A 27871-nucleotide genomic window follows, 5' to 3' on the forward strand; every position below is an offset into this window, starting at 1 on the left:
ATCTTGGAGGACTTTTTGCTTCAGTTTCTACACCAAACTAGATTCAATGCAGTCAATCCCGTGACCAGTGAGCACTTGTCAGGTCAGAGAGAGCTAGAGCTGCTAGATTCCTGTCACTTTGCTTGGCCAATATCCATCATCTCAGGGCTACCAAGATGAAGCTCATCCCCTATCACGAGTCCCGCCCATTGCGCTCGCTCATTGCCGTCTTCGCCGCCTGGAAGGGCTTTCTGTTGGCGATTGCCCTCGGAACGACCGTCAGTCAAGACTATGACACGTCGACGTCTCTCTTCTTCGAGCACGCGTACGGCTCGAGCGCCAACGCATCGATTCTAGCAACGAGGTTGACGCGGTGGGATGCGCTGTACTTCATGCAAGCCGCGCGTCACGGCTATGTGTACGAGCAGCAATGGGCGTTTGGGGCCGCGCTGCCGCTGTCTGTGCGTGGCATCATGTGGCTGCTGAGGCCCTTGACGCATCTGGCCGGTGATGCGGCCCTCGAGCCCGTGGTGGCCATTGTCCTTACAAACTCGGCTCATCTGGCGGCCGTGCTGGCTCTGCACCGGCTGACTCTGGTGCTGTTTGGGAACAAGAGGCTGGCTTACGTGGCAGCGGTGCTGCATATCCTCTCTCCAGCCGGTCTCTTCCTATCCGCCCCGTATGCCGAGAGCCCGTTTGCTTGCCTTTCCTTCACCGGCAGCCTGCTTTTCGCAGCCGGGCTGCGGCCTAGCGCTACTGTTGGCATGCGTATGCTGGCCTTTGTCGGTGCAGGAATCTCCTTTGGGCTGGCCACTTCGTTTAGGAGTAACGGCTTGCTCAACGGCCTTCTTTTTGCCGTAGAGGCGGTCAAGTGCTTGTCGGGCTTCTTACGCCACCCGAGCCTTTCAAGGCTTGCATTGCTCGCCTCCTTGGTCATCGGCGGCCTCGGCATTGCGTCTGGGAGTGTAGTACCGCAGGCGGTAGCTTGGTCCAGGTATTGCAACATCGACCCGGCCGACGGTATGGAGCCACGTCCGTGGTGTTCTCGACTGATACCCAGCATCTTCACCTTTGTCCAGAGCCACTACTGGTAAGCTACCACCTCATCCGTCTCACGGGCTACCGGTTCCTCTGTAGTGCTCACTCTTTGCAGGAATAATGGCTTCTTGAAATACTGGACGCCAAATCAGCTTCCCCTATTCTTGCTGGCCAGTCCTGTCCTCACGCTTCTCATCAGCTCAGGACTGCAAGTCACTCGTAGCTTAGGCCAGGGGCTCGACCGGGCCACGCCGGTGGTTGAAGAGCCCTATCATACATTTGTGCTCACGCTCGCCGTGATACAAACGCTTGTTGCCGCGCTCGCCATCACCAACTTCCACGTGCAAATCATCACTCGGCTGTCGTCTGGCTATCCAGTATGGTATTGGTGGATAGCCAACAGCCTCAGAGATGGCAAAAGTCGCAAGACAGGATCCGTGGCTGTCCTGTTCATGGTGATGTATGCCGGCATCCAGGGTGGCCTATTTGCATCGTTTCTACCGCCGGCATGAGAGGACTCGATCAGGAACACTGGCCCCAATACCAAGGAGCAAGACAAGACTCCGCCGGACCTCAATGCGGCTCATCAACTCCATCGAGGAATAGACTAGTACTGCCGCTGTGCATCTACAAAGGTGCATGGATCTGGCTGCCTCTCACCGAGCAGAAGATGAGCATCTCCATTATGCCAACATTCCAGATAGCCTGTCCCTCAATCATGTACGCCGAGGAGTCTATCCCGAGAGCGCCATACACCGAAATAGAAACGAAGCGCCAATCACGGGGCCCTCCTTTATGTGTGAATTGATGCTTCGCCTCTCTGCATCGGACATTTGCACGCGTTATCCCGTGCTTTGATGCCAATAGCCGCCATCACGGCCCGCGTCCATCTGCTCTCGAGGCTCGGACTCGGCCAGCTGGCGAGTTTTCAATGGCGGTTCGTTCTGCCATCCAAGTCCTACACCGCCCGTCTTGTCCTTGCAAACGAAACATCCAGAGGCTCTTGGCTCCATCAGTCGTCATTCCACTCTCCTTGAACAGCGACAGATGCCGGTACGTTTTATTCTAGGCTGGCCGCGATGCGATGCACAGCTGGAGCTTGATGTGGACGCCCCAACAGCTCCCGTATATATCAAGGGATACGCGGCGCTCTCCTAATTGGAATTACTGACTGACGCGAGCATTTGCTATATCAACAGAGCCATCCTCCAGATTCAAACAGATACGGAGTCGCAAACAGCCCAGAATGATTGCAACAGACAGCGACTGTGATACCCTGTCCAGGGAGGCCACAGGAACCACGTCCCAGGACATCCAGGCCCAGCATCAACACGACCTCGCCACCATCATCAGCCTCGATTCCGACAGCGACCTGAAGCTCTGGCTGCAGCATACCGGCTTCTTCGACATTGAGCACCGCCAAAAGGTCCTGGCTGCGCTGCGCAAGCTCAAGGACATTGACGAGCAGCGCTGCAAGATTGTCTCGGAGATGCGCGCCTCTGCGGATTACTACCTCGTCTCTCCAACGCCGCAGAGCTCGACTACTTTGGCGAGCCCCTCGTCTTCCTTGTCCCTGGCGGCGCAGAAGCCGCGCCAGTCGGCAGCCGTTTATGATTGCAGCGATTCGCGCTCAGCCGTCTTTGCGGTATCCAGCGAGCGTTGCGGCTCTGAGATCTCGTCACTGACCAGAGGTGCTGGTTCCGACAATGGGTCCATGGCTTTTGGACAAAGGCCGGTATCTCGTCAAGAGGTTGTTGATGCCGCTCCTCCCTCCATTGCTTCCATGCAGAACCCTCAACCGGCTGTCGAAGCCACGCCGCCGCCTGTTGATCCCGACGAGGACTGCCAGGAAGCTAAGTCGCCGCCCGTGTCGGCATGGTTCGAAAAGGAGAGGATGCCCTCGCCGCTTGGATCGGGCTGGGGTGCATCGCTCGACTCCGTACCACCTCGCCTCAGCAAGGGCAAGCCCGCGAACAGATACCCTCTGGCCCAGTCCTTGTCATCGGTTCCTAAGCAAGGTAATCAGATATCATGGTCCAACTTCCATATCTCGATTACCACTCTAACAAAGGTGGCCAGAATCGAGATACTTTCTGGTCAAGTCCTTTAACGAGTCAAACGTGGAAATGTCTCAGCGAGACGTAAGTATTCGCCAAACAGTTGTGGCATGATTTCCTTCCCAAGACTCATCATTGAGGACAGGGCTTGTGGATCACAAAGGCCAAGAACGGCTCCCTCTTTGCAAGCGCCTTCAAGCAGCACCAGAACGTCTACCTTCTCTTTTCCATCAACAAGTCAAAGGCTTTCCAGGGCTACGTAAGTGTCTCTCTCTCTCTCTCTCTCTCTCTACATCCCTGTACGCTTCAACACATCCACGCTATATCCCAAGCAACCCATGATATATCTACGTGACCACAACATTCATTCAAGTGCTCATCACCATTAAAACAAATCTCACATCAAATACCAGGCCCGCATGACCTCGGCCCCAGACGCAAACATATCGCCCGCGAAGTGGATGAACAACATCACCTGGGAAGCCAGCGACCCCTTCCGCATCGAATGGCTCAACACCCGCCGCACCGAGTTCTGGAAGCTCGGCGACCTCAAGAACCCGCTCAACGACGGTAAGCCCGTCTTTGTCGGCCGCGACGGCCAGGAGTATCCCGAGGCGTGCGGCCGCACAATGATTCGCATACTCGATCGGGTGGACCGAGGCACGAGGGAGAAGGAGAGGGAGAGGCGTGCTGGGCGTGGTGCTTCGTGGAAACAGAGGCGGGCTGGTCGTGATGACGGCGAGATGGAGGGAGATGGCGGCCGGGTCGAGGATGACGAGCCATCGGCTTGGGGGCTCAACCTCATGTCGGAGAATGCCGATGTTGGCTCGGCGAGTACAGCAGAAGACTTGCTGTTGCTCGAGTATTGACAATTGCACTCTTAAGGGTCCTGGGACTACATGAAGATGTGGCGAGCAGAAATGAACGACATTGAGGCCGTCTTACAGCCGGTGGGAAATGCACCTTTACTACCTTCTTATGTTCAAATTCTGATTGTTAAAGCTGGTTTTTATATCAGGGTGCCCTAACGTATACTGACCGTGTTTCTATCGAGTAAACTTGAGATAACTATACAATAACCAATGGCAGCCGCTATTTCACAAAGATAAAAACCCACCAGAAAATGGAAAACAGCTTGCAAGATGCTTCAATCAGTCTCGGCATGCAAAGCTTGAACCGCATTTTCAACCCGCTGTGTTATTACCCCATACATGCTCCCAATATTACATCCCGGCAATTCATGACGCAAATTCCAAGCACCAAACACCAGTATTCCGCTGAAAGGTTAAAAAGCAAAAGAAAGAAAAAACAAATGAACCATCTTGTCGTGTTTCTAGCATGGTTCGACTAAGAGTGGGCAATTAGCAGGCACCACCGGAGCGCAGCATGGCACAGCGTTGAAAGCTGGATTCCCTCTCGAGCAAGCCAATGTGAATAGACGCTCAGTCTCGACTTTCCTCAACGGCCTCGTGACTAGTAATCATCGTCAGAGTCGCTGTTGTCGTGGATTCGAATCGCTCGCCATCGTCTGTCGGTCAGGTCCTGTGCTGCCGTGCCCTCGCTTTCGGGGTCGACGTAGCCTTCGCCGCCGCCGAGGCTCAGTGCAACTGGCAGGAATACCAGGGCATGGAGGGCAGCAAAGACGACGAGGGCCAGCCACACGCGGAAGTAGTAGATCTCGAAAATCTTGGACCGCGTAAAGGCAAGAACGCTGACACCCAGCAGCTTGGTAACTGTGATGCCCGAAAATACGGATCCGCCGACGTTAACCAGTGCTGTCCAAGCACGGGCATCTCGCCCGTTGACGTTGAAGCTGTTCTCCATGACCGTTCGTGAGGGAAACATGAAGGCTCGGGCGATGTGCGCACAAAACTCAACCGAGATGCCAACGCAGATGATGAGATTCACTAGGGAAACGGCGTTCAAGGACACGTTGAACACCACCATCGCGCCCATGATGTCAATGACGCTCATCACGACCGTCAGAGTCACAATAGCTGACGTGCGAACGGAGCCCAGGAGAAACGATGCAATGATGAAGATGGCGCCGACGGCAGCGCCCAAGAGGCCAGCCGTCAGTTGGATGATGCTCAGGTATTGGTCAAAGAAGATGTAGAACACGCTGTAGGGGAAAACATCCGCCCCGGTTGCCTTTGTTATATCAGAGGCTATGCGGCGCGCAGAGGAATAGGCCTTGATAAAGTCGTCTTGGCTGCGAAGCCGAGTATGCGCGGTCCTGAAGTGGCTGGCCTTGACGTGGGCAGATTCCTTGTCCAAGACGACTGCGTCTCCGTAGGAGGCTTGGCCGCCCAGCGGGCAGACGTCATCCGTCTTTGCGGCGAGGAACTTGTTGAGGTAGTGGACGAACTCGTCATTCTCAGGCATTCCATACAGCGACGTGTTCCAGGCCGGCTGGCGGTCGGCAAAGCAGGTTGAGCCATGCTCAATGCAACACTGGTCATAGATGGGATTCAGCCACAGGAAGAAGTCGTCGATCCAGCTTGCCGTCGGAGACATGATGTACGAAATGTCAGAGCGCTGCCTCTCGAGCTCCAGCGTGTTGGTCAGCGAGAAGGGCTGGCACGTGGTGAACCTCGAGCAGAGTGCCTGCTGCTGTGGGCGTTGAGACGCATCGACCCCACGGGTGACAAAGTACACTGGAGGCCCGGTCTCGAGATAGTCGTAGAGGTCATTGAAATACGGGATCAAGTAGGAGCCGTCGGGAATGGCGACGCGCTGGTCTAGCCCTAGCTGGATGCCCGGTAGCAAAGCGATGGCGGCCGATAGGAGGCCTAGGAAGATGGCGACGACGGCGACTTTGGTCTGCCTTCGCAAAAGGCCAGGCGCATATGTGTTTCTGATGAAAATCTGCAGGTAGCTTTCTTCGTCGGCATCGGACACTCTTCCGGTTGCGGGGGCAAAGCCATTGCTGCCGTTGAGACTGATCCTTGCCTTCTTGACCTGCCACCACGGCCAGAGTTCGCATCGGTGGTCCTCCACTCGCATTTGGTTCAGTGCCAGGAAGGATACAAACATGGTCATCTGAAGAACCGCGTTGATAAGAACCGCTCCAGCAGCGTACGCAGCAAAGTTGCGGACAGCAGGCATGCCGACAGCAGATCCAAGAGCAAACGCAAAGGTCTCGGTCAAAGCCGAGAAGAGGATGGAGGGTCCCATGCGGCCCAGAGCCCGAGCCACTCTCTCCTCCACCATCTGATCCGGGAAGTTGACGTTGACTCTTTCGAGTTCGTGAACAATGAGGAAAATGTTGTCCACGCCCACAGCCAAGACGATGAAAGGAATCACCTCGACGATGATGAGAGTCGCCTTGAGTCCAACCCAGGAAAAGAAACCAATCGACGCCGAGATGGACATGAGGACAATGAGGATGCCGGCAAGGCCCAGGGTGACTTTCGACTCGACGAGCAGCAGCGCAGGGTTTCCAAACAGGTGCTTCAGAGGTGTGCCGAGGGCCAAGCACGCGTAGATGAACATGACAATGTAGCTTACAACGACGATCTTGGCATCCGTGTTTGTCGACTTGTTGAGCTCCTGCTCCAGACTAATCTCGGTGGTAAAGGACAGCCGGAGGCCGCGACTCTTGGCTTCTTCCTGAACCTCAAGGAGTCGATCGCGTAGTGCGTTTTCCCAGTCAATGGCGCGAAGAAGCTCATCGGATTTTTCGGGGGCATTGTTGACTACCCAGGTGACAGTCATCGCTTGAGAGTCGGCAACGTCATCGTCGTAGCCGCCCAGGATCATGGTAGGTTCAATAGGCTGTCCAAATGCAGGTCGGCAGTCCACGGGAGACTTTGCGCAGCTGCGCAGGTCATCCTTCCAGTACTTGGGGTCGATGTCTCCTCCCTTTGAGTACCAGTATTGCGTAACAGATTGTACGACACAGGCATCTCCAGTGGGCTTGAAGCAAACGTCGTCGAGCGAGCTTGCATATGTAGGGCCCTTGAGACTCTCAACGCTCTTCTCGACATCCTTCCACCATTTCAAGGTCTCGTAGCTAAGAACGGGGCTAGAATCAGAAGAATCGGTATCGTTGACCAGGAAGATCTTTTCGGCTCGGAAGAATGGGCCAAAGTTGGAGTCAAAGTACTCCTTTTCTTGCGCGGCAGCCGAAGACGGGCTGACCCAGAGTCGGGCAGGGTCCTGCTCTATATCGAACCGAATCCAGCCGGCACTCAGTACAGCAACAACCACCAGGCTGATGCCTATGGTTAGAGCGGGGAACCTTGCGGCAGTGTTTCCCAAGTGACGAAAGGCCTTGTCGCACTTGTCGTTGAGCCAGTATCGCTTCGTTGGTTGATCCCGCATGGCGTCAGTAAGGATAGGGCCTCCCTCGTCTTCATCGTCACTGTGAGATGCTTCGTGAAGCAGGCGAGTCCTTTCAACGCGGCGCTTCAGATATCTGAACCAGAAGATGTGGCCAAAAACAGCGGTTAGGAGGGCCACGAGCAGAACGCTATACGTGAATATGGACGCGAATGACAGGCACGGCAGCTTTCCCACCCTACAGGATCCAGCCTCCTTGACATCAGGCAACGTCGGGCACACCTCGGGACAGTCAACGCAAACGCATCTATAGGCCGGGTCCTCGTCGTTGCATTTCTTGGGCTTCATCTCCAGCGGTTGCATCCCAGGCTGGTCGTATTCTTCCGGAAAGTTGATCTGGAAGGGCGAGCCAACAAAGGGCTTCTTGTCGCCGAGGAATTTGAGCATGTCGTGGTAATTCTTGGCTCCACCACCAATCAGGTCCATGGCCCTGCTGTTGGCGCCTCCGAACTTGACCTCCTTGCAGCTGTTGTAGAGGCCCGAGCCGTACTCTTCAGAAATCAACTGGTCGAGCTCCGTGACGAGCAGCTTTCCGTTCTTCGACGCGGCATCGGTGACGTTGATAAAGGTCGATTGATCGGGAGAGCACGTGAACTTGCAAAACATGTTGAAGAAGTTGTGCTTGCAGGCCGGGCAAGACCCGATGAGGGTCTTCGGAGTACCCATTTCCTTCTTCAAGGCTTGTACCTGTTTTATTGAGTGTTAACATCGTTCCTCGAAGGCAGAGGGGGGCGGATGAAGAGGAGACACGAAGACATACCTGCTCCATGTTGCAGCAAACGGCTCCTTCGCTCCATTCGGCGCCGCAGAGCTCAACCAGCTCCTTTCGAAGGTCATCGTCTGGATCGTGCGCGAGGCCATTGTCGACGCATGGCAGCTCCTTGCCGAAGAGACTCTGCTTGCCACACTGGCCCCGAAACGCACAGCGGCCCAGCTCGTGCTTTGGTGTATATGATTCCGCGGCGGCGCTCGAGCCGACGAACAAGGCGGCAAGCCCTGAAAGCAGCACCGCCCGACGCATGGCGCCTCCTGGCCGAATGGCCATCAAACCGACTGCTGAGACGTGTTTTCACAGCGCCTCGCCTGCGATAATAGAGGAGATTACTATGGGCTGGGCGGTTCAGTATAGAGAAGATGGCGATGGCTTCGGGTTGCTGTGAGTGTGTATGATTGCGTCACGGATGGAGAGTTGACGGGGCGTCAGATAGCGGTAAATGCAGCGGGTTGGTTGATATAAGCACGGGGAACAGTAGCGCGGTACGTACCCTTCGGGCTAAGGTACCTAAGGTACCTACCTAGAGTAGAGGGGGCCGCCTCCTGCTATATCGGGCAAAGGTACCGGGCGGCGGCGTGGTTGGTGCCTTGTGTACCTGGTGGCTGTTAAGGGTTGAGACAGCAGCAGCTTGACAGCTCACTTGAAGCTGTCACAAAAGAGGTTCGGTTCCAGGGTTTGACACAGGGCTCCATGCATTCTTAAGGCACCTTACCTACCAGATACGAGTAGTACTTATCAACTTACGAGGAGGCGGTGTCCATTGTTTGGGAATCAGGGTCATTCAGGGTCAATCAGGGTACACCAACACGCGGCTCATTGACGTCACTGGCCATGTCACTCCAACGAGCTTCTCTCACGCCTTTAGGCTTCCGCACCTCTGCTGTGTACCTAAACACTCGATGAGCATAGGTACTAGTATGCTCCAAACTGATTTCATCGTATCTTGAGACTCCCTAGCCAATCCAATACAGCCTGCTGGCCAGCGTCATTCAAGCCAAGGTCCTCGCCTTCTTGTCCCACCTCGACAATCCGCACTCTGCGCTCCGGTATCTTTTCCATCATGTCTTCTGCCTCTAGATCCCAACGACTTCGCTCCTTCAGCTCGACCATTTTGATGCTTCGCCGCATGAAGCTGGCAATTTCCGCTGCCTGCGCCCTGAATGTGTGTCGCGTATCTGTGGCTCTAGACCTTGATTGCCTTGTTGACTGCTTTTTCGCTTGCACTTGATTGCCGTGCTCATCCGGCTGATGATGCAACAGTGACCTCGAGGAGGGTGCGTCGTGCATGAGCAGCGTTTCGGGGATTTTGAGAGTCGATGCTCTTGGGGGAAACGCAAGGTGGCTTCTCCTAGACGCACCCAGCGTGCCCCCCTCTCCCGACACGTCATACTGTCCCTTCATGGCGCTCACCAGGCTGTCAAACGCGGGGGAGCGGTAGAACGACTCGGGTATGGCCAGGCCCGGGTTGTGGAAGAAGAGGCTCGGGCTCGCAAACGGGTCAAAGAGGTTGTGCGGCTCTTGGAACAGGGCCACCAGTCTGTCGTGCAGGTCCTTGATCCTGAGATTGCCGTGTTCGCGTCGCCCGTCCTTCGCGGACTTTGAACCGCGGACCTCCTTTTGGCCCGGCAGGAACATGGTCCAGTTGTAGACGCCGTTGTAGGCCGCGACGCCACGGACGGCGAAGCGCTTGTGCGGATGGGCCTCTGTGAGGGCGAGCGACATGGCCAGGCCGGCGCCGAGATGGGAGCCGTAGACGTAGATGTTGCCGCGGCCGATGCCCGGGGGCTTTAGGGCATCGACTATCCATTGGTAGGCAAATGCCACGTCGTGCATCGGCACCGGCCAGTCGACCGAGTCGTCGAGATGCTCATCGTCCTGGCTTGCGGCGCGGGAGCGCTCAGTCGCCCACCGGTAGTTGATGCTGGCAACGGGCCAGTCGTACAGAAAGTCGGGCAGTTGCCTCACGCCATTGGCGCTGTCCGGCTGCGAAGGCAGATGCAGGATGAGAGCCTTTGTAGGCGAAAACTCATCAACGTTGTACAGGCTATCTGCAGAGGTTAGTAAAGTGAAGGGAGTGGTTCAACGGTGGGATTCGTCGTGAGTTTACAGACTCGACCTCTACAGAGCCCCCCGAGCCGCACGTTACCGCGACGCTCCTCCGGATGGGAGGGTGAGCTGATCTCAGCACGCTGAAGCATCGGCGGCAGACCGATGAAAACATGGTGAACGAGACTCCGGGGGGGCGTCAACCAACGCGCCCATGCGTACCGAGTACCGGTGATGTGCTGGAGAGGCGTCGCATTTGCCTATGGGCTGTTACCCTGCAGTCGACAAATTTTTGTCTTTGGTGGTGTCGTTGTTTCGCTGTGTCTCGGGGATGGTGCACGGGTTGACACAGCTGAAGCGTAAGCCTCTAGTCAGACGAAGCTACTCATTAGAGTCTTTATCCTTAATTCACATGTCCTTAGATGGCTGGGTTAGACGGATGTTTGCATGGTGAGCGTCGAGTTTATTAGGTGGAATTCGCTAAGCTGGCGAGAGCTGCAGCTGGTGTTGTTCCGTAGCTTCAAATCTAGCAGTAGAATCCACATAAGGTAGGTAAGTTGGGCAGCTAAAGAATTCATGCCATGCCCCGTAAAAAGACCACTAAAAGGCAACCGCCATACGTACCCACCTCAATACATGCAGCAATCAACTCCAGGTCATTCATGCAAATGCAATCAAAATCTCCTCCTGTCCTCGTCTTGATCAAGTTGGCTGTTTCAAACGACTTACTGCCCTCTTATCACCACACATCAACTTGACTGAAGCTGACACACACACCCAACGCCAAAATTAAACGCAGTCAGATTGACTGCAGATATACTTGAGTGCTATGGCTCTCCTGCGGCAATTCATCGTCTTCGGGACAGACAGTGGTGGGTTCCATTTTCCTCCAGGGCAATGCCCAAACAAAGAAATTCACCACGCTGCTTGTAATACAGTAGCACTGCATGTTATTTCTATCTCATGGCTCTCATATGAATCGATCGAAAAGAACAAAAAGAATCGGGTGGAAGTGCACAGGCTAACTCTGACGCCTGCCAAGCCGGCCTCGAGCGCTCATTACGCTTCCTCCAGGCCCTAGTCACCCTCATCGCCACTTATCCAACCGCCCAACTCGCAGCCCTGCTCCGTCTGACGTCGATCAGCGCAAACATCCCGCCCCCAGCGTCATTCTTGGAGCTGTCGTCCAAGACCAACCTGACCAGGCGCCTCCTGCGCCTCTTCCGCTTCCTGGAGCAGTTCAAGCTGGGTTGGGACTTTTATGCCTCTGGTGTGCTCGACTTCGACACCTGGCTCGACGTGGTCGGCAAGACGTGCCTGGGCATCTTTGGCATGCTCGAGTCCGTCACTCTGCTGGACCTGCTGGAAATTGACCAGCTGCAGATATTCGGTGCCGAGCAGACTGCGAACTTGAACTACCAAGCCCAGTATTTTTGGCTCATCGGTCTATGCATCTCCCTCTTTCGCTCGGGCACCAGGCTGTTGCACTTGCTGGGCAATCGCAAAGCCATCTCCAGCCCCTCGTCTAGCCACAACGTAGGAGAAAAGGAGAGCTCGCAAACTGAAAGCGAGCATGAAAATGGAGGCGAGGTATCATTGAAACATGGTGTTGTAGCTGCACCAAAGGCGCCGGAAGAGATTCAGGAGAAGGGATCATCCGCGCATCGCATGGAAGCAAAGAGCGGAGCAACAGAATCGGGAGGTGCTATCTCTTCGTTGTTGGTGAAAATCCTGGCCGACGCTCTGGACCTGCTCCTCCCGGCGACTGCTGTTGGGCTGGTCGAACTGGAATCCGCGGCCATTGCAACAGCCATGATCATCAGCACGGTAATCACCGCCAATGATGTGTGGGCCAGGTGCGGCAAGGAAATGTATCGTCGATAGAAGCATCTTTGGCATCAAATGGCGGGAACCAGAACCGAATAGCATAGTAGCAAGCTTGATAGATACAATTGACGATTATACCGCCGCCAAAGGCTCGCTGCTCGTTGCCTCGAGTTTCTCGGTAGGATGCTCTTGTTCCCACTCCAGTCTCTCCCGGACCATGCTCCGCTTGCACCACACAACGGTGATGGCGCCCCAGATCGCACACCATATAAATGGCACGGCCCAGCATATTCCGTACGCAACGGTTGCTGGAATGGGATGCAGGAGAGCTACGACAGTCAGGGCGGCTGCCAGGACAAGAGCGGGAATGGACCAAAACAATGACTGAACGAGCAGCATCGTCCGGAAGCGGGGACTGGCGTGGTAACGTGCCGCAAGAGCTTCTCGAAACGGGCGACCTGCGCCGGCATTGACTGCGACAACGTCCTCGATGAAATAGTACACCCCTGGGAGAACCTTTTCAACGAGAGAGGCAGCGTTAGCATTGTGTCAACTCGATCAAGACACGGGATAGACGCCGTTCGTACCTTTTCGCCTTTGCCGGTGGAGCTCAGTCGGAAGGGAGCAGGCCAATTCATCAGGTGGAACAGCGTAATCAGAGCCAGCACGCCGCCGATGCAGTATAAGATGGCCGGAGCTGGCATGCAGAGCACGCGCAGCCAGACCTCGTGCGGCGCACTGCCGACGATGAAGAGGGCCGTGACGGCCGTGATGGTGAGCACCGACGTCCAGTTCAGAATGTCAAAACACCAGCGGCTGTCTGTGCCTAGAGGACGATAGAACCTCTCCTTCTTCATGAGGCGCAGCGTTCGGATGGCGAACTCGACATATGTCGGCCCGCCCCAGATGGTCGTGACGACGGCAAAGATGATCCAGCCCGCGACATGGCCGGCGTATCGCATCGTGTAGTAGAGCAGGATCGGCACTATGGAGCCGTCGATGAAGACCATGATGGCGAAGAGGAACAGCCGCCAGCGCTTCCAGCCGTGATGCCACGTAAACGGCAGCTGGGGCAGCAGCTGGGGGTTGTTGCCGTAGTAGTCCATCAGCGTGCGGTCTCGTCGCTTCCACTCCCTGCGCGTTCCGGCCCGCGAGTCGTAGTAGACCTCTGCATGTGGGCGCAGGGCGTATGAGAGGCTGCGTCGAGGGGCGCCATCTGAGCGTGTCGCTTCCAAGCTTCGTCCTGTGCCCGAGCGAGTCGCTTCGAGGCTTCGTCCTGTGTTTGTGCGGTTGCTGGAGACGAACGTCACGATGTTGGGCAGAGAGGTGGTGCCCTGCTGGGACGAGGTGATGCCGCCGTTGATGGAAGCATCGGCAGCTCGTCCCCCGGCTGCGGCTGACGCTGGTGCATTGTTGGGCGTATCCGACAGCGATCGCACGGGTGCTGAATCCTGGCCTGCGCCGGGCATGATGATGCAGCGGGTCTGGCGATGCGACGAGAAAAGAGGAAGAGAAGAGAAGAGCAGATTACAGAAAAAAACCAACAAGAGACGGACCAAGCTTGAATGGAAGTCGAAATAAGATAAGAAAACAGAGTTCGGGTATCAATGAATCAAAGATGGAAGGGTTCGGGGAAAATAGAAAGAAAAAAATCAGGCTATCTTGTTTGTTAGGCTGGACGACGTCGCGCAGGCGCCATCTCCCTTATTAAGAACTCGGGTGAGGTGGTATCGAGACAAGACAAGAAAGAGGAAAAAAACAAGGACAAACAGGGTTGTCAAGCAGGGCAAGAGCGTGGCAGCGCAGCGTCGGGCAACGGACAGCGACAGCGGGATTCGATCCAGAGGGACGGTGCGATGACGTTGTCCGAGAGCGAGCGCCGATGGCAGCAAACAGCAGCAGCGCTGGACAACGATCCGGCTGAGCCGATGGCATAACAGACGCTCCGTACGGCGCAATTAAAGGCACCACCAGCTAACAGGTAACGTACGACATCACCTTATCTTACTGGGCGAATGTCACAGGTAGGTACGTACTGAACAGCCCTAAGAAATAAACAACGAGCTTAAGGTATTACTAGGTAGGTATACGAACACGCGGGCGGTTCTTGGTTGGCGAAGCCTTCTAGAAGATCGTCAATAGTAACGATAGCAAGCCGGGATACTGGGTGCTTGTTAGGTATTTACTTAGTACTAACCTGGAAAGTACAATACTCGTGCTACCTACAGTAATAGTGGGTGTCCTGTGTATGTAATCATTGTATCATATCCCCATCCTGATGACCTCGGCTTTCCCCATATTCTAAGTCCATCACTGGAGCTTCCTAACCCTAATCGGCAGCCTTAACGCAACCCGCAACTCCATCCCCCGAAGCCTCTCTACCTTATTACCTTTACCTTAATGCGACTGCGCCATACTAGTACATACATATATTATACATTCCCTTATACATACAAGCGGTTGAAAGTTCAAACGGGGTCGCAGGGCCAATTGCCGGTTTACCCCATAATGTTGACATGAACCGCTACTCAATTCCGGCAGTAGTCGGTTCTGGCTTCTTTAACCCCAACCCCGCATCCTCCAACATTTAGATTAATACCTTGGATTGCCGACTTCGGTCGAGAGAGCTCACCAAAGCTATCTACACACGACAACAGCAACAATGGCAGCCTCCGTTCGAGTGATGCCAAATGTATGACCGCACCCTTTCCTTTGCCTCCCCTCTGAACTGATGCTTCACTTGGCATCACTTGGCATGTATAGGTAACCAACCACAACCCTGCTTTCTAGGCCGCCAAGCGAGCTTCGAGCCTCCTTAGAACCATCCAGTACACCCATCCGCCGTCGTGTCCATGCCACTCCAATCCGGGCTACCACCGGCGTGCGCCCACACCCCTCTCTCACACTCAGAACAGAGGAGGGCGCCGCTATGCTACGCCCTCGAATGCGGACCTGAAGGAGTATGCCTTTGAAATGGCGGCTTCCTCCATCCGGTTCGGTGCTGGTGCCACGCAGGAAGTCGGCATGGATCTCCAGAACCTCGGCTCGAAAAGGGTCTGTGTTGTCACTGACCAGACCGTCAACCAACTCGACGCCATGAGACAGGTCCGGGAGAGCCTCGATCGCGAAGGCATCAACTACAAAGTCTACTCCGACGTGAGGATAGAACCAAAAGACAGCTCGTAATTGCCCATCCGCCCTTACATGTTCAGCCTTGCACGGCACCCCTCACTTGACTAACGTCTGGAACTTACACAACCATTAGCATCAAGGACGCCATTGCGTGGGCCCGGCCGTACGAACCAGATGCCTTCCTCGCCGTCGGTGGAGGATCCGTCATGGACACGGCCAAGCTGATGAACCTCTACTCGTCGTACCCCGATGCCGACTTCCTTGACTTTGTCAACGCACCACTGGGCAAGGGGCGCCCAATTGACAAGCCCCTGAGGCCATTGATTGCCGTCCCAACCACTGCGGGCACTGGCAGCGAGACCACGGGAACAGCCATTTTCGATCTCGTTTCCAAGAGAGCCAAGACGGGCGTCGCTCATCGGAACCTCAAGCCTACGCTTGGAATATGCGATCCGCTCAACACGCGCACCATGCCTGCTGCTGTCAAGGCCAGCTCCGGCCTCGACGTCTTGTGCCACTCTCTCGAATCGTGGACGGCGATCCCGTATACCGAGCGTACACCCCGGCCGACGAACCCTATCCTCCGTCCAGCCTATCAGGGTGCCAACCCCATTTCAGACATCTTCTCCCTCAACGCACTGAAGAGCACAATCAAGTATCTCCCACGCGCTGTTAAGGATCCCGAGGATTTTGAAGCGCAGAGCGAGATGCTATTGGCGGCAACGCTTGCCGGAGTTGGCTTTGGAAACGCGGGCGTCCACTTGTGCCACGGTATGTGACCCTTGTCACATTGTTTCGCGAGCGGCTTGTTGACACCAGTTGTGAACCTAGGCATGTCGTATCCTATCTCGGGCCAAAACCCGGGGTACAAGCACGCTGGCTATGACATTCCGAACCCGCTCATTCCACACGGCGTTTCGGTGGCGGTTTCTGCCCCCGCCGTCTTCCGGTTCACGGCGCCTTCTAACCCGGAAAGACATCTCATCGCGGCTGAGGCATTCGGCGTGGACATTTCCAACGCCAAGGCGGAGAGTGCTGGTGAGATTCTGGCAGAGGCACTGATCAAGTTTTTGCAGGATCTGGGTGACCAGCCAAACGGCTTGAAGGACCTGGGCTTCGGCAGCGAACACATTGACGCGCTCGTCGAAGGCACCATTCCTCAGGCCCGAGTGCTAAAGCTTGCTCCCAGCCTCTCTACCGAACTGCAGACTGAGAAGGAGCAATTGCGTGCGCTTTTCGAGAATGCTATGAGCTATTGATGCAGCATGCCGTAGTTGGTCTATCGGAACTTGTCTGGGTTGCTCGGTATCATTTTCCTCAGCATAGCAATCTGTTTCACTATACTCAGCTTTCGAAGCTCTGGGGTTCCGCGTTTGTCGGTTCGCCATGTGCCGTTTGAATAAACGACCGTGTTGTCGGGAAGCACCTCGCCGCTGGCTATTATTGACAAGTGTGACACGGTGCAATTCTAAAGCAGCTGTGTTAGTTTCCGCTCAATTCCCTCTTTTGCCCTGTAGTCCCTCGAGTAATTCTCTGGACGGCTGCCCTTACCTTTCCAATTCTGGCACCGCTTCCAATTCTGCTTCCAACCTGGATAACGCTGCCCTCGCCAATTTCGGTGCCCCCGGCTTCGATGACCGAACCTGCCTCGATGAGAACGTAGTCCCCAAGGCTGACGCCTCCTGCGGCCTTTCCGGTATTGTCTGGAGGCGCTCCGAGATGGACTCGCTCCTGGACGATGCAGCGCCGCCCAACGAGGACGCTACCGACGCTGGACTCGATGCGGGACCGGGGATGAATCACCGTCTCTGCCTGCATCGTGATCGAGTGGCTGCCCAGCAGGACCGCATTGTCCGAGATGGTGAGCGACGTGGAGAAGTTGACGGGCGGCTTCGGGCCGCTGCGGTCGACGGCCGGGAGGATGGAGTGCCTCTTGCTTGACATGGATGCGATGATGCAAAAGGTGACGATGTGAGAGACACAGACACACACAGAGAGAGAGAGAGAGTGATGTCAAAAGTAAGGTAGGTAGCTTCTAAGCTTGGTGCAGAGAGAGCTCTGTGCTGGGGAACTGGCGTTGTTCCTGTACCTAAGCATCCTCCAATCAGTGAACAATGGGGTATTGCGCTAGGCCTGTGGCGCACTAGTGTCAGCCATGTGCTGGGCAATCGAGCCTGGTGTACTAGCACCGATGAGGTAACAGTTGAGATAAGGTAACTCTGCTCTATTGATGGCGCTTTTCAATACTTTTCTTTCCTTCATCTTGTATGTCTTCTTCTTCCCACTCAAAAGAGTCACGATGGCTTTAAAATTATTAAAATGTGCATCGGATGCGCAATTTTTTTCATTCGATTCCATTCGATACTTATACAAGATCAGTTTATTTACAGAACATACGCTCATCTACAGCCGTCTAATTGTCCTTCTCAACAACCAAGCTGTCCAGTCCACCCTCATAAGTCCCGATATCGTATTCCTCAGGGTATGTTTCCAGCATCGCCTTGAGCTGGCCCATCTGCTCCTTCAGGTCTGGAGTCAGATTCTCATATACGTCCTCAAACATGGATCGAATGGGCGGCTTCTTCTCCCTCTCTGCTTCGCTAAAGGCCTTCAGGATCTCCTTCCTCAGGCTGTCCCTGGCCTCCTTCTCCTTGGTCTCGTCCCAGCAGCCCTTGGCCTCCATCCACTTCCTCAGCCGGGTAATGGGGTTGTCTCGCCGCTTCCAGTCCTCGACTTCGACACGAGCCCGGTATGCGAATGAGTCGTCGGAAGTGCTGTGATGAGAGACACGGTACGTCATTGCTTCAATCAGAACTGGCTTGCCACCGTCTTGCAGGGCCATTTCCCGTGCCTTCTTCGTCGCCTCCCGAACTGCCCAGATGTCGTTTCCGTCGATCCGGATGGTGTCGATTCCATATCCGATTCCTCTGCTTGCGATGCCGTCTCCCCTGTACTGGTCAAGGGTAGGTGTAGAAATGGCGAAGCCATTGTTACGGCAGATGAAGACAACGGGACACGAGCGCGTGGCGGCAATGTTGAGCGCTGCATGGAAATCACCCTCACTGGCGGCTCCCTCGCCAAAGAAGACGGCCGCTACCCGCGGCTTTACGCTGGGATCCTGCAACCTCTGTAGCTTCAGCGCATAGGCCGCCCCCGAAGCCTGCGGAAGCTGCGTTGCCAATGGTGAAGAGACGGTGTGCTGTTTGCCAAAGCATGTGGTTAGCAAGCGAGTTGTAGGGCGTAACGTCCGGGGGGCGTGTACTCACGATATTTAGCTCCTTGGATCCGTAGTGAATGGGCATGTTCCTCCCCCGGCCATTGTCCTTCTTGTTGGCAAAGAGCTGCGACATGAACTGCTCGGTCGTAAACCCCCGCTCCTTGAAGAAGCCCTGCTCTCGGTACTGGCAGAAGACGACGTCGTCTCTGTCCAGCACGCTGGAGGTGCCGACGCTCACGGCTTCCTCGCCCGCGCTTACCATGTAGAAGCTCAGGCGGCCCTGTCTCTGGGCGTCGAACATGATGAGATCCATGATGGATATGAACAGCATGTCCTTGTAGAGCTTGATGACGGCCTCATCGCTGATGTCGGGGCTGAAGGAGGGGTCGACCACTTGGCCGTTCTGGTCCACGACTCGGTACGTCGGCAACGCTGTGTATGAGTCGGGCGTCTCGAACTTGAGGGTGCTGGTGAAGGAGCTCTTGAGGGCGCCGGGGAAAGAGACGAAGTTGGAGTTGGGGCGCTGAGAGAGGCTGCCAGCACTCCGGACCGGGTTCGAGATGACGGAGACGGACGGCTTTGCCAGTCTCCGTATTGAGGCCCTCTGGAGGAGGCGAGGGTTCATCTTGAGCGGGTTCATCATTGCGCCTGCTGCAAAATGCACAATCCTGTTTCTCAAATTCACAGCAGCAGCAGGAAGGAGACGTGTAAGAAGCAGAGCTCTCCTGGGCCAATGTTATTATTATTAGCAATCCGGGGATGGCTCTGGATGTCGTCGTCTTTATGCTCGGGATAAGGCGCGAGTCTGCCGATGGTGAGCGGTCACAATTGAGCCGACACAATCCGTCAGCACGCTAACAAGGGGGGGGACTTCCCGAGGTTTCTTTATGTAAGCCGCTCGCCTTGGAAGCTCTATGATGAGGAAACGCGTCTTGGTCCAGGCTGTGTTGGAACCGGTCATTGTCCTGCTACCGATGAATCGAATTGGCAGTGCTGTGATTTCGTTGCAGTGTAGGGATGTTATCAGCATATACTGTTTATTGCTTTACCTTAGGATGATAGTACATCGTCTTCACTTGCACCGAAACAGCACTTCGTTGCGAAGGTTTCTCGTCAATGCCTGAACGCAGTTTTCGAGCTCTTCTAGCCTCTCGTGTTATTGTACTCCTAAATTTGAAGATGGATGTTGAATCGTCTGTACTTGGTCCACCGTTGGTGAACAGACAGACGAGTGGCAGCCAGGTGGCAGGCAGAACGTACGAATTCACTGCATCAGCTGGCAAACATGGCTTCTCTACAAATTCAGTCGCTTGAGCTGAGTGCTTGTGTCTTCTTCTCTTTTTTTTTCTTTTTTCGGTAGGATTTGAATATTCATCACGAACACATTACTCTGATCATCTTCAGTTGAGGCCATCACCAGTCTTCCAATCCCACAGCATCTCAACATCAGCACACAGCTGCAGCGACTCTTGACTCCAACGCGCGACACCTCAGAGATTAAAAATTAGAAGAAGGAAAAGGAGCCTCTTCATTTCATTAAACGGACATTATTTCCTTGACACTCAATTACTTCCTTCCTCTCGGAATGGCCACTCCTGCGATTAACCTGGTGATGCTCATCCTCAGCCTCTTCGTCTTCGTCGCTCTGATTGGCTGGCTCTTCCAAAAGAGTATCCACCGCTTTATCCAGGCCCTCGCCGTCTATCGCCATCAAAACATCCAACCTCAGTCCACTTCCAGCGACAGTGAGGCGGCAGAGAGACAGTAGAACCTCACTGGTACGACTTGAAACCCATCAATTGGATGCTGTATTGCCGTTGCTGACTTGATACCACTTAGTTTGACGGACCTGTGCCTGATTGCAGCATAATCTCTTGCAGGAAAAAAAAAGACAACAAAAAGATATATCTCACAATTCTCTGCACGAGTGAGACGCCACAGCACAGGACAGACCCGGAAATCTCCCTCTACGGCTCGTTCAACCACGAATTCTCACCATTAAAATTATTGCATTTCCTCTCTAGACTAGTACCGAGGGATCAAACAAAACAACAAAAACACAACCAAAGATACACAGCACAATGTCTGCTCCTTCACTCTTAAGAAGCCGCGCAGGCCTCTTGCGGCCCACGGCTTGCATCTCCCGCATGAACCAGCGCCTCCTTTCCACCACACGCCAGCCGCGGTCATCAGAGCCATCGTCCACCTCAGATCGCCAGACTCACTTTGGATTCGAGACGGTCACGGAATCCGTCAAGCGGGAGCGGGTTGCCGAGGTCTTTACCAGCGTTGCTGAGTCGTACGACAAGATGAACGACTTGATGTCACTAGGAGTTCATCGTCTGTGGAAGTGAGTCTCATCTCTCACTCTCATCTCTCTCTATCCTCCTCTCTCTCATGTCTTATTCCTATCTATCTCCGCCTCTGCGCTCGCCGTCTCAACACATATCTTGTGTACCTGTGGCTAACCAGCAACTCACCACCACTCACTCAGGGACTACTTTGTCTCCTCACTCAACCCAGGAGCCACAAACCCCCCCGGCATGCCCCAGCGCATCCTCGACGTCGCCGGAGGCACCGGCGACATCGCCTTCCGCATGCTGCAGCACGCCCACGTCAACAACGGCAACCCAAACGTCCACGTCACCATCTCAGACATCAACCCGGCCATGCTCGCCGTCGGCAGGCAGCGCTCCCTCGCCCTCCCAGCATCCCACCAGTCCTCCCTGTCCTTCCTCGAGGCAAACGCCGAGGTCCTGCCCTCGTCCCTCGAGGACAACTCGCTCGACCTCTACACGGTCGCCTTTGGCATCCGCAACTTCTCCAACATGCCCGCCGCCCTCAAGGAGGCCTACAGAGTCCTCAAGCCCGGCGGCGTCTTCGCGTGCATGGAGTTCTCAAAGGTCGACAAGTACCCCCTGTTCAATGCCATCTACAAGCAGTGGTCCTTCAGCGCCATCCCCCTCATCGGCCAGCTCGTTGCGGGCGACCGCGATAGCTACCAGTACCTGGTGGAGAGCATCGAGAGGTTTCCCTCTCAAACAGAGTTCCGAGACATGATTGCTGATGCGGGTTTCGCCATTGTGGGCAAGGGATACGAGGACCTCACCGGTGGCGTCGCAGCCATTCATAAGGGTATCAAGCCCCTATGAGTGTTGCCCCTAATCTTTGCAGCCTTGTCTTGTATATTAGTGTAGTAAAGATAGAACGCATCATAAGCCCAAGATCAACTGGAGGATAATCGCCTAAAACCGCCGTCACTTTACATACTATCGAGAAGAACAACATGACTGCCTGGTTCAAGCGACCTAGGTAGCGTGCTTTGATCAGAACTTATTGCTTCAATTTCTCTCTTTTTTTTTTCTCTCTCTCTTTTGATAACTCAACTATTGGAGGTGCCAATGGAAAAGGAAGGCTAATAAAAAAATCCCAAGCCAACACTTAGTCCTCCCGGAAGCTCATGAGATACGTTCTGTACTGCATGAATAGTCCTGGACCTTGCTCTCCTACCTTCCAGAGCCTAACGCCAGTTTGTCCCATAGGAAAACCACGTGAACGAGATAGATTTCTCAAGGCTGGGCGCGCCTGAAGAAGAAAAAAAGTTTTATGAAGAAAGACGGAAGGAGGATGCCCACTACAGCGGGCTGAGACGATCAGGGAACGCGATGCTCGCTGGCCGGATTCAATCGGCAGAAGGGGTAGAGGGTACCGCTGCAGGTGATGGGCCCGCGTCTCCCTTTAGGCCTCCTCGGCCACGAGATCCGCGTCCTCGCTCGCCACCCCGAGATCCACGACCTCCGCGACCACCTCGCCGGTTGCTCTCAGAGTCGCTAGTGCCGCCGGCGCTGCGATATCCGCTTGTGGCAGTTCCGCCTCGCCCGCTGCCACCCCAGGTCCCGGCATTGCCGCGGCTGTTGAAGGGCTTGCCTTCTCGGTGGTGGAAGATCTTGACTAGGGGTTTTGACCGATCCTCCTGAGTTCGCGTCTTCACAGACTCCGGTAACCTGCCCATAGCTGCATCGCGGTCTTCAATGGTTCGGAACTGAACAACCTTGTTTGAGCCACCCCATTTCTCAATCTTGAGAATCTTGGCCTTGTCTGCCTCGTCAAACAGGTCACGGCATTGCTCCTCTGTGTTAACATTCATAATGAAAAGGCCAATGATATCAGATGCCGATGTCTTTGGGGCCGGCGAGGTGGCCGGTTCAGGGGCGTTTGCCGACCCGTTCGTCGAAGTAGCTGCCTTGTCAGCGTCCTTAGTAGCCGAGCCGCTGCCCGTGGTGGGTTGGGGGGTTTGTCGGTTCGCTGTAGCGGGAACGGGTGCGGTGGGAACAGCCTTCAGGGGCTGAGTCGATGGAGATTGTTTGGGAGCAGGTGCCGTGGGCGCAGCAGAAGCCGCCGCGCTTGCTGGAGCGCCAGCGGCTGTGGATGTGGGAGCAGCTGATGGCTGCTGCTTGGCTCCCCGGTGGGAGAAGTTGAATCCCTGAGCACGCATCTCGGTGCCAATTCTCCCGTCTTGGATTTCCAGAACCAGATAGCCAAAGGCGGCATCGGCGAGGTTGAAGTTCCACATATTCTTGAAAGCGCTCTCGTCAACTGCGCCAACACCTTGGCCGGGGCCCCCAAAGGGATTCCCTCCAGCAGCCGTCGAGGGCATCTTTTCCACTATTTGCAGAGCGTTCTTCAGCAGGTTCTGCTGAGCCTCATTCTGCTGAATTGCAGGCTCAACCTCTCCCCGAACAGTTTCCCAAACGTCGTTGAAAGAGGCTTTCGAGGCGGCGAGCTTCCCACGGTAATGATCAAGCGTAGGATTTACGCTGAACTCGTTGTAGGAGCTTCCGTACCGGAAGTGGAGTCCGGCTGAGATGGAAAAGTCGGCTTTCAGAGTGACGGAGAGCTGGTTCAAGATACCCTCGCGAGCAGGAGAAGCGTGCGTGATGAAGACTCGGGTCTCGGTAGGGTCGTAGACGCGATGAGCAGTGTCCACAAGCTCTCCCATCTGCAGCAGGGTCGTCCACATTGTACCTTGACCTCCTGCAATGGTGGTGCGGCCCTCTCCGTTGTCGAATAGCTTATGCATAACCACGGCACCACCGAGACCAAGAAGTCGGAGCTTCACACCACCCACTTCCAGCAGCATGGAGCGAGCTTCGTCAATAATATGGAGGTTGGGAACTTTGTATTCGGATGACCTGAACTTCTCAAGAACCCGAACATCCTCGCAGGCACCCCAGACGGTATAGACGGGAACGTCGAGTTTCAGCTCTCCGCTGAGGAGAAGGGGAAGTTCGGAAAGGGGCAGCTCGCTCGCAGAGAATCTGGACTTAACAGAGCCAGGTCCGCCCTGCTGAATAGCCTTCTTGACCGGTTCGGAGATGAGTGGTGAATACTGTGCCACATGCTTCAGCGTCTTCTCCACGATTCTGTCCAGGGAGGTATGGTCGTAGAATCCGAAGTCGCCAGTGTGGATGATGTGGTCGGCTTGGGCTTGCTTAGCAAGCTCGTTGAGCGATCGCAAGTTTCCTGGGCGAGGCGTCAGTGACTGTCAAAGATTATATAGCCATATCCACAATATACCTCGAACGTCCGCGATGCAAAGAATCCGGATGGGCCCCGTCTGGATGATACGACCCTGGTTGGGCAGCAGAGGCGCTGCTCCAGGTGATGGCAGGCCGGTCGCACCATTCTGTATGTAGCCAGGGGCATATGCTCGCGGCTGCACTCGTTAGCCAAAGATGAAGCATGCCACAGATGCAGAGCAAGAAGCAAGGGATCTCAGCAAACACGGCCAGATGGATGCGGTGATGATGGCAGCCAGTTCAGCCCCTCAGTCCACAGCGCCAGTCCTTGGAATGGATCCTGTCGAGGGAGGAGAGGGAGAAGCAGAGGGAGAGAGACAAGACCCGGGGGATCGCCTCCTGGGGTGTAAGCATCGAGGGAGAACCCCGAACTGGCAGCTCCCATATCTGCCACGAGAGCAAGGGTTGACCAAACGAGACCAGAAAGAGAACAGTGTGCACTTACGACGGCCATTCTGTCAACCAGCAGCGTGCAGCGGAATCGAAGGCTTCAAGTTTCGCCCGGTGGGATGTTTTCGTAGAAGAGAAGATGCTCTCGGAGAAGAATATGACGGGGTATCAGATATAAGACCAGTCGAGGGACGCGAGCCGCAGATGAAGGTGAATTTGGCTGCTCGGCGGGCGAGAGTTACTATTGCTCAGAGTTACTGCTGCTCCATCAGGTTGGGCGGGTAATTGAGTGGGCTGCCTGCTGTGCTGATTGGCAGCCTCGCCAAGGCAGTTGGGCTTGGGCCAGGCTGGCTTAGAGGGGTGGGATTCAGAAGCAGACTAATATGCTTATATGCATATGATTCCTTCCAAGAAGAATAAGGTAAGGTGGTGGTGACCTTGTACTGGCACTTTCTCTCTCTCCCTCTCTCTTTCTTCTCTCTCTTCGAGATACTTACAGTTCCATCTCTTGCTACTCAGGTTTAATAATATGTGTTTTGTTTTCCAAGACTTCCAAGGTGGAAAGTTGACTTTGTACTATGGTCTGAACATTGTTCACCTTTTCCCTGTAGAAGGACATCGTTATGTAGTTAGAGAGCTTATAAGAAGAAAACGGGGGTTTGCACTTATTAGTGCCCAGTCCGTTTATACCTACTCTCAGAGCTTCTCTTGAGACAAGCCTCTTCATCATGAGCTCCTGATCGGCCCTTACAGCTACGGCATGAATTCTCCTCGAATGGGACCATGCTGCTTCGATATCCAGCCTTTTCACGGATAGCCTTCCCACGGGCTCTTCCACTGATACGGCACTCTTGGGCTCTCTCATCAATACATGCCGCTCCTCTCAGCAGAGCTCCTTGGTTGACGTCCGTCAGGCTCGCTTCCTCTGGCAATCAGTGGAAGAACCGCCAAGGACACGACCCATACGTCCGCTATTCCAAGGTTCAGAATCTAAAGAGTAGAGCGGCCTTTAAACTGCTGGAGGCAAGATTGGCCCTGTCATTCTTTCATTCGTGCACACTTGGTATTAATACGCGTCATTGAAAGATTGATTCTAAATACAAGCTCTTCAAGAAAGGTCAAACTGTGGTTGATCTGGTAAGTTTGCCCGGCACGGCATGGAAACAGGTGACAACAAGAATCGCGAGCATCTTGGGCCTGACACTCTTCTACCAGGGCTATGCGCCGGGCAGTTGGTCACAAGTACGTCGTATCGTTTTCATGGCCTTTGTTCGGCCCTCGTGCGTAGTCCAGCAAACAATCAGGAAATTTACATGTCCGTGCTGTAGGTAGCCGTCGATCGCACCCGGCCGTATGGTCGTGTGATTGGTATCGACCTTATACCCGCCCATCCTCCTCAGGGTGTCGCAACATTCCAAGGCGACTTTCTGTCTCCGTCGGTTCAGAAACTGCTCAAAGACTTCATTGCCCAAAGCCACAGCGACCGACCACGCCATGCCAACAAGAAGGATGATGTTGATGAGGACGAGGACTTGCTCTCCGAGGACACCATCATCGATCAGCCGAGCTACATCGATCGAGAGAGACACTCCGCGGGGAGCGCGGGACCAAGAGCCGGCAGCACAACGGATTCAGACTCGAAATATTCCGTAGATGTTCGTTCTACTAAGCCGTGCTCTGATGTCCATGACAATTTTGTGCCTATGCTGACGCCAGTATAGGTTGTGTTAAGTGATATGTCAGAACCATGGGACCAAGTGTCTAGATCCAGTTCAAGCACTTTAAGTAACCCTTATGACAGGCTGATGAATACGAGCGGTAATCGGTCTCGAGATCACGCCGGCAGCATGGTAAGGACGAATTTTAACACTTGGCACCAGTTTAGGAAGTAAGAAAAATAGGGCAGCAATGTTGATCACGGTGACTTTAGGACCTCTGCGAGGCTGCACTTCGGTTCGCCAGCGACACGCTCAAACCTGGTGGTCATTTTGTCTGCAAATTCTACACAGGGTCGGAGGACAAAGAACTGGAGAAGAAGCTCAAGCTTCTCTTTTCAAAGGTTTACAGGGAGAAACCAGATGCATCCAGAGCAGTAAGATGTCTCAACAATCATGTGATGATAAATATCGTACTAACGAGCCATTTCAGGAAAGCAAAGAGGCATACTTTGTGGCTCTTTTCAGAAAGGCCAAGGCTACCATTGATGGCACGGAGACCATTGATAGCACAGCTGCAGATAGCCATAATCAATAAGATATAACCAAGTTACTACAATCACAATCCAGTGCTACGACGAGTTGGTCAAGCTGATCATCAATTTGGCCATGTCCAGGCACGAAATTTTGAGGTACGAATGATATCAAGTCACGCCATCCCATTTGGTCCCATACATAAAGCGAAAAATTGGAGATAAAAAGTACCTCCATCCTGATGCTTGCCCATTTTTTCAACCACCATTTAGACCTTGAAGCCACGAGAGCGTCTTCGGCCACGAGCACGCTCGAACTTGCGGCCCTTGGACTCGACGAAAGGTTTCTGCGGCAAAATATTAGTACATGCTTAGACCACCGACAATCCTCGCGATAGCTGACCTTGTGCTTGTGGGGGCCGAATCCGAAGTGCTTGACAGCCTCTCGGCTGTTCTTGGGTCCACGGAGGATCAGGGTGTTGCTGCCAGTGGGAGCACGGAGAGCCAGCTGGTCGAGGGTGATGGCCTCACCACCGGCAGCAAGAATGCGGGCACGGGCAGTGGCGGTGAACCGAAGGGCGGCAACGGTCGTCTTGGGGAAAGACAGGAGACGGTTGTCATCGGTGACGGTGCCGACAACGACGACGGTGCGCTTCTCGCCCTCCTTGTTGATGTTGGCAACAATGCGGGACAGAGAGACCGGGGGGCGGTTGATCTTGGACATGAACAGTCGTCGGAGGACCACCTTGTTGAAAGCGGCATCGGTTCGGCCTGTCATCCCCTTCGTTAGAATTCCGCAAGGCGGCTCACTTCGATACAATGTTTTTTTTTTTCCTTTGGGTTTCCCAGGATCGCGGATTTTGAGACTTACGAGCCAGGAAGCGGTAAAGCTTGACCAAGAGCTTCAGGTAGACATTGTCGCTCTTGGGGGCCTTGCGGTGAGTGCCCTTGACGTGGTGGCGGTCGAGATCGATACCTGGAATTTTGAAAAACCGCCGTCAGCCAGATGGTTCATGCTCAAATATGGCCGCGCATCTTGCAGGCAAGATGGCGTCCAGATCGCAGAGATGATACGCAAGGTATCATCACCACTCGCATACGCAGGCGATGTCAGTTCTTTCACGTACCCATGGCGACGACTGGTGCTGAAAAGCTTGATGATGGGCTTGATTGTCAAAGTCGAAGAAGGCCGTGAATACAGAGGTGAACTTTTCCCAGAAGTTTCAGGGCTCGGATCTTCAATCAGGGCTCTGATTGGTCCGCCGTGACACTAGTGTCAGAGCGGTCAACGAGGGCAAT

The 27871-nt window shown here is 54.6% G+C and overlaps 13 protein-coding genes across 13 annotated transcripts; 6 read left to right on the forward strand and 7 right to left on the reverse strand.

Moving 5' to 3' along the window:
- Window positions 1–155: 155 nt before the first annotated feature.
- TRIREDRAFT_56203 (glycosyltransferase family 76) lies at window positions 156–1529 on the forward strand (the record flags this gene model as incomplete). The annotated part of the gene is made up of 2 exons (XM_006962740.1): window positions 156–1069; window positions 1133–1529. The coding sequence occupies 2 exons, from the start codon at window positions 156–158 to the stop codon at window positions 1527–1529; spliced, it is 1311 nt and encodes a 436-aa protein (XP_006962802.1).
- A 734-nt stretch (window positions 1530–2263) lies between these two features.
- Window positions 2264–3943, forward strand: TRIREDRAFT_104601 (uncharacterized protein; the record flags this gene model as incomplete). Its single annotated transcript, XM_006962741.1, has 4 exons — window positions 2264–3035; window positions 3097–3158; window positions 3220–3333; window positions 3488–3943. 4 exons carry the CDS (start codon window positions 2264–2266, stop codon window positions 3941–3943), a joined length of 1404 nt encoding a protein of 467 aa, XP_006962803.1.
- Window positions 3944–4547: 604 nt separating this feature from the next.
- TRIREDRAFT_75603 (uncharacterized protein) lies at window positions 4548–8444 on the reverse strand (the record flags this gene model as incomplete). Its single annotated transcript, XM_006962972.1, has 2 exons — window positions 8179–8444; window positions 4548–8105 (listed from the first exon to the last, which is right to left on the reverse strand). Exons 1-2 carry the CDS (start codon window positions 8437–8439, stop codon window positions 4548–4550), a joined length of 3819 nt encoding a protein of 1272 aa, XP_006963034.1. The 5' UTR covers window positions 8440–8444.
- Window positions 8445–9126: 682 nt separating this feature from the next.
- TRIREDRAFT_56547 (uncharacterized protein) lies at window positions 9127–10414 on the reverse strand (the record flags this gene model as incomplete). Its single annotated transcript, XM_006962973.1, has 3 exons — window positions 9127–9391; window positions 9458–10237; window positions 10305–10414. The coding sequence occupies 3 exons, from the start codon at window positions 10412–10414 to the stop codon at window positions 9127–9129; spliced, it is 1155 nt and encodes a 384-aa protein (XP_006963035.1).
- Window positions 10415–11068: 654 nt separating this feature from the next.
- On the forward strand, window positions 11069–12123 carry TRIREDRAFT_120524 (uncharacterized protein; the record flags this gene model as incomplete). Its single annotated transcript, XM_006962742.1, has 2 exons — window positions 11069–11111; window positions 11231–12123. 2 exons carry the CDS (start codon window positions 11069–11071, stop codon window positions 12121–12123), a joined length of 936 nt encoding a protein of 311 aa, XP_006962804.1.
- A 75-nt stretch (window positions 12124–12198) lies between these two features.
- TRIREDRAFT_75604 (uncharacterized protein) lies at window positions 12199–13687 on the reverse strand (the record flags this gene model as incomplete). Its single annotated transcript, XM_006962974.1, has 2 exons — window positions 12654–13687; window positions 12199–12582 (listed from the first exon to the last, which is right to left on the reverse strand). The coding sequence occupies exons 1-2, from the start codon at window positions 13533–13535 to the stop codon at window positions 12199–12201; spliced, it is 1266 nt and encodes a 421-aa protein (XP_006963036.1). The 5' UTR covers window positions 13536–13687.
- Window positions 13688–14728: 1041 nt separating this feature from the next.
- Window positions 14729–16457, forward strand: TRIREDRAFT_104606 (uncharacterized protein; the record flags this gene model as incomplete). The annotated part of the gene is made up of 4 exons (XM_006962743.1): window positions 14729–14758; window positions 14857–15248; window positions 15332–15969; window positions 16030–16457. 4 exons carry the CDS (start codon window positions 14729–14731, stop codon window positions 16455–16457), a joined length of 1488 nt encoding a protein of 495 aa, XP_006962805.1.
- A 20-nt stretch (window positions 16458–16477) lies between these two features.
- TRIREDRAFT_72694 (uncharacterized protein) lies at window positions 16478–17142 on the reverse strand (the record flags this gene model as incomplete). The annotated part of the gene is made up of 2 exons (XM_006962975.1): window positions 16478–16666; window positions 16750–17142. 2 exons carry the CDS (start codon window positions 17140–17142, stop codon window positions 16478–16480), a joined length of 582 nt encoding a protein of 193 aa, XP_006963037.1.
- A 469-nt stretch (window positions 17143–17611) lies between these two features.
- TRIREDRAFT_56726 (uncharacterized protein) lies at window positions 17612–19040 on the reverse strand (the record flags this gene model as incomplete). Its single annotated transcript, XM_006962976.1, has 2 exons — window positions 17612–18397; window positions 18465–19040. 2 exons carry the CDS (start codon window positions 19038–19040, stop codon window positions 17612–17614), a joined length of 1362 nt encoding a protein of 453 aa, XP_006963038.1.
- Window positions 19041–20562: 1522 nt separating this feature from the next.
- TRIREDRAFT_104609 (uncharacterized protein) lies at window positions 20563–21567 on the forward strand (the record flags this gene model as incomplete). The annotated part of the gene is made up of 2 exons (XM_006962744.1): window positions 20563–20765; window positions 20910–21567. 2 exons carry the CDS (start codon window positions 20563–20565, stop codon window positions 21565–21567), a joined length of 861 nt encoding a protein of 286 aa, XP_006962806.1.
- A 477-nt stretch (window positions 21568–22044) lies between these two features.
- On the reverse strand, window positions 22045–24557 carry TRIREDRAFT_45727 (uncharacterized protein). The gene is made up of 3 exons (XM_006962514.1): window positions 24440–24557; window positions 23993–24131; window positions 22045–23938 (listed from the first exon to the last, which is right to left on the reverse strand). The coding sequence occupies exons 1-3, from the start codon at window positions 24446–24448 to the stop codon at window positions 22098–22100; spliced, it is 1989 nt and encodes a 662-aa protein (XP_006962576.1). The 5' UTR covers window positions 24449–24557; the 3' UTR covers window positions 22045–22097.
- Window positions 24558–25167: 610 nt separating this feature from the next.
- TRIREDRAFT_56345 (uncharacterized protein) lies at window positions 25168–26637 on the forward strand (the record flags this gene model as incomplete). The annotated part of the gene is made up of 7 exons (XM_006962745.1): window positions 25168–25447; window positions 25502–25521; window positions 25600–25626; window positions 25713–26039; window positions 26106–26234; window positions 26315–26476; window positions 26533–26637. The coding sequence occupies 7 exons, from the start codon at window positions 25168–25170 to the stop codon at window positions 26635–26637; spliced, it is 1050 nt and encodes a 349-aa protein (XP_006962807.1).
- Window positions 26638–26704: 67 nt separating this feature from the next.
- On the reverse strand, window positions 26705–27714 carry TRIREDRAFT_75609 (uncharacterized protein). The gene is made up of 4 exons (XM_006962977.1): window positions 27700–27714; window positions 27444–27548; window positions 26976–27343; window positions 26705–26919 (listed from the first exon to the last, which is right to left on the reverse strand). The coding sequence occupies exons 1-4, from the start codon at window positions 27701–27703 to the stop codon at window positions 26842–26844; spliced, it is 555 nt and encodes a 184-aa protein (XP_006963039.1). The 5' UTR covers window positions 27704–27714; the 3' UTR covers window positions 26705–26841.
- Between the last annotated feature and the right edge of the window lie 157 nt (window positions 27715–27871).

The sequence above is a fragment of the Trichoderma reesei genome (assembly GCF_000167675.1).
Source record: "Trichoderma reesei QM6a unplaced genomic scaffold TRIREscaffold_3, whole genome shotgun sequence".
Taxonomy (NCBI): Eukaryota; Fungi; Ascomycota; class Sordariomycetes; order Hypocreales; family Hypocreaceae; genus Trichoderma; species Trichoderma reesei.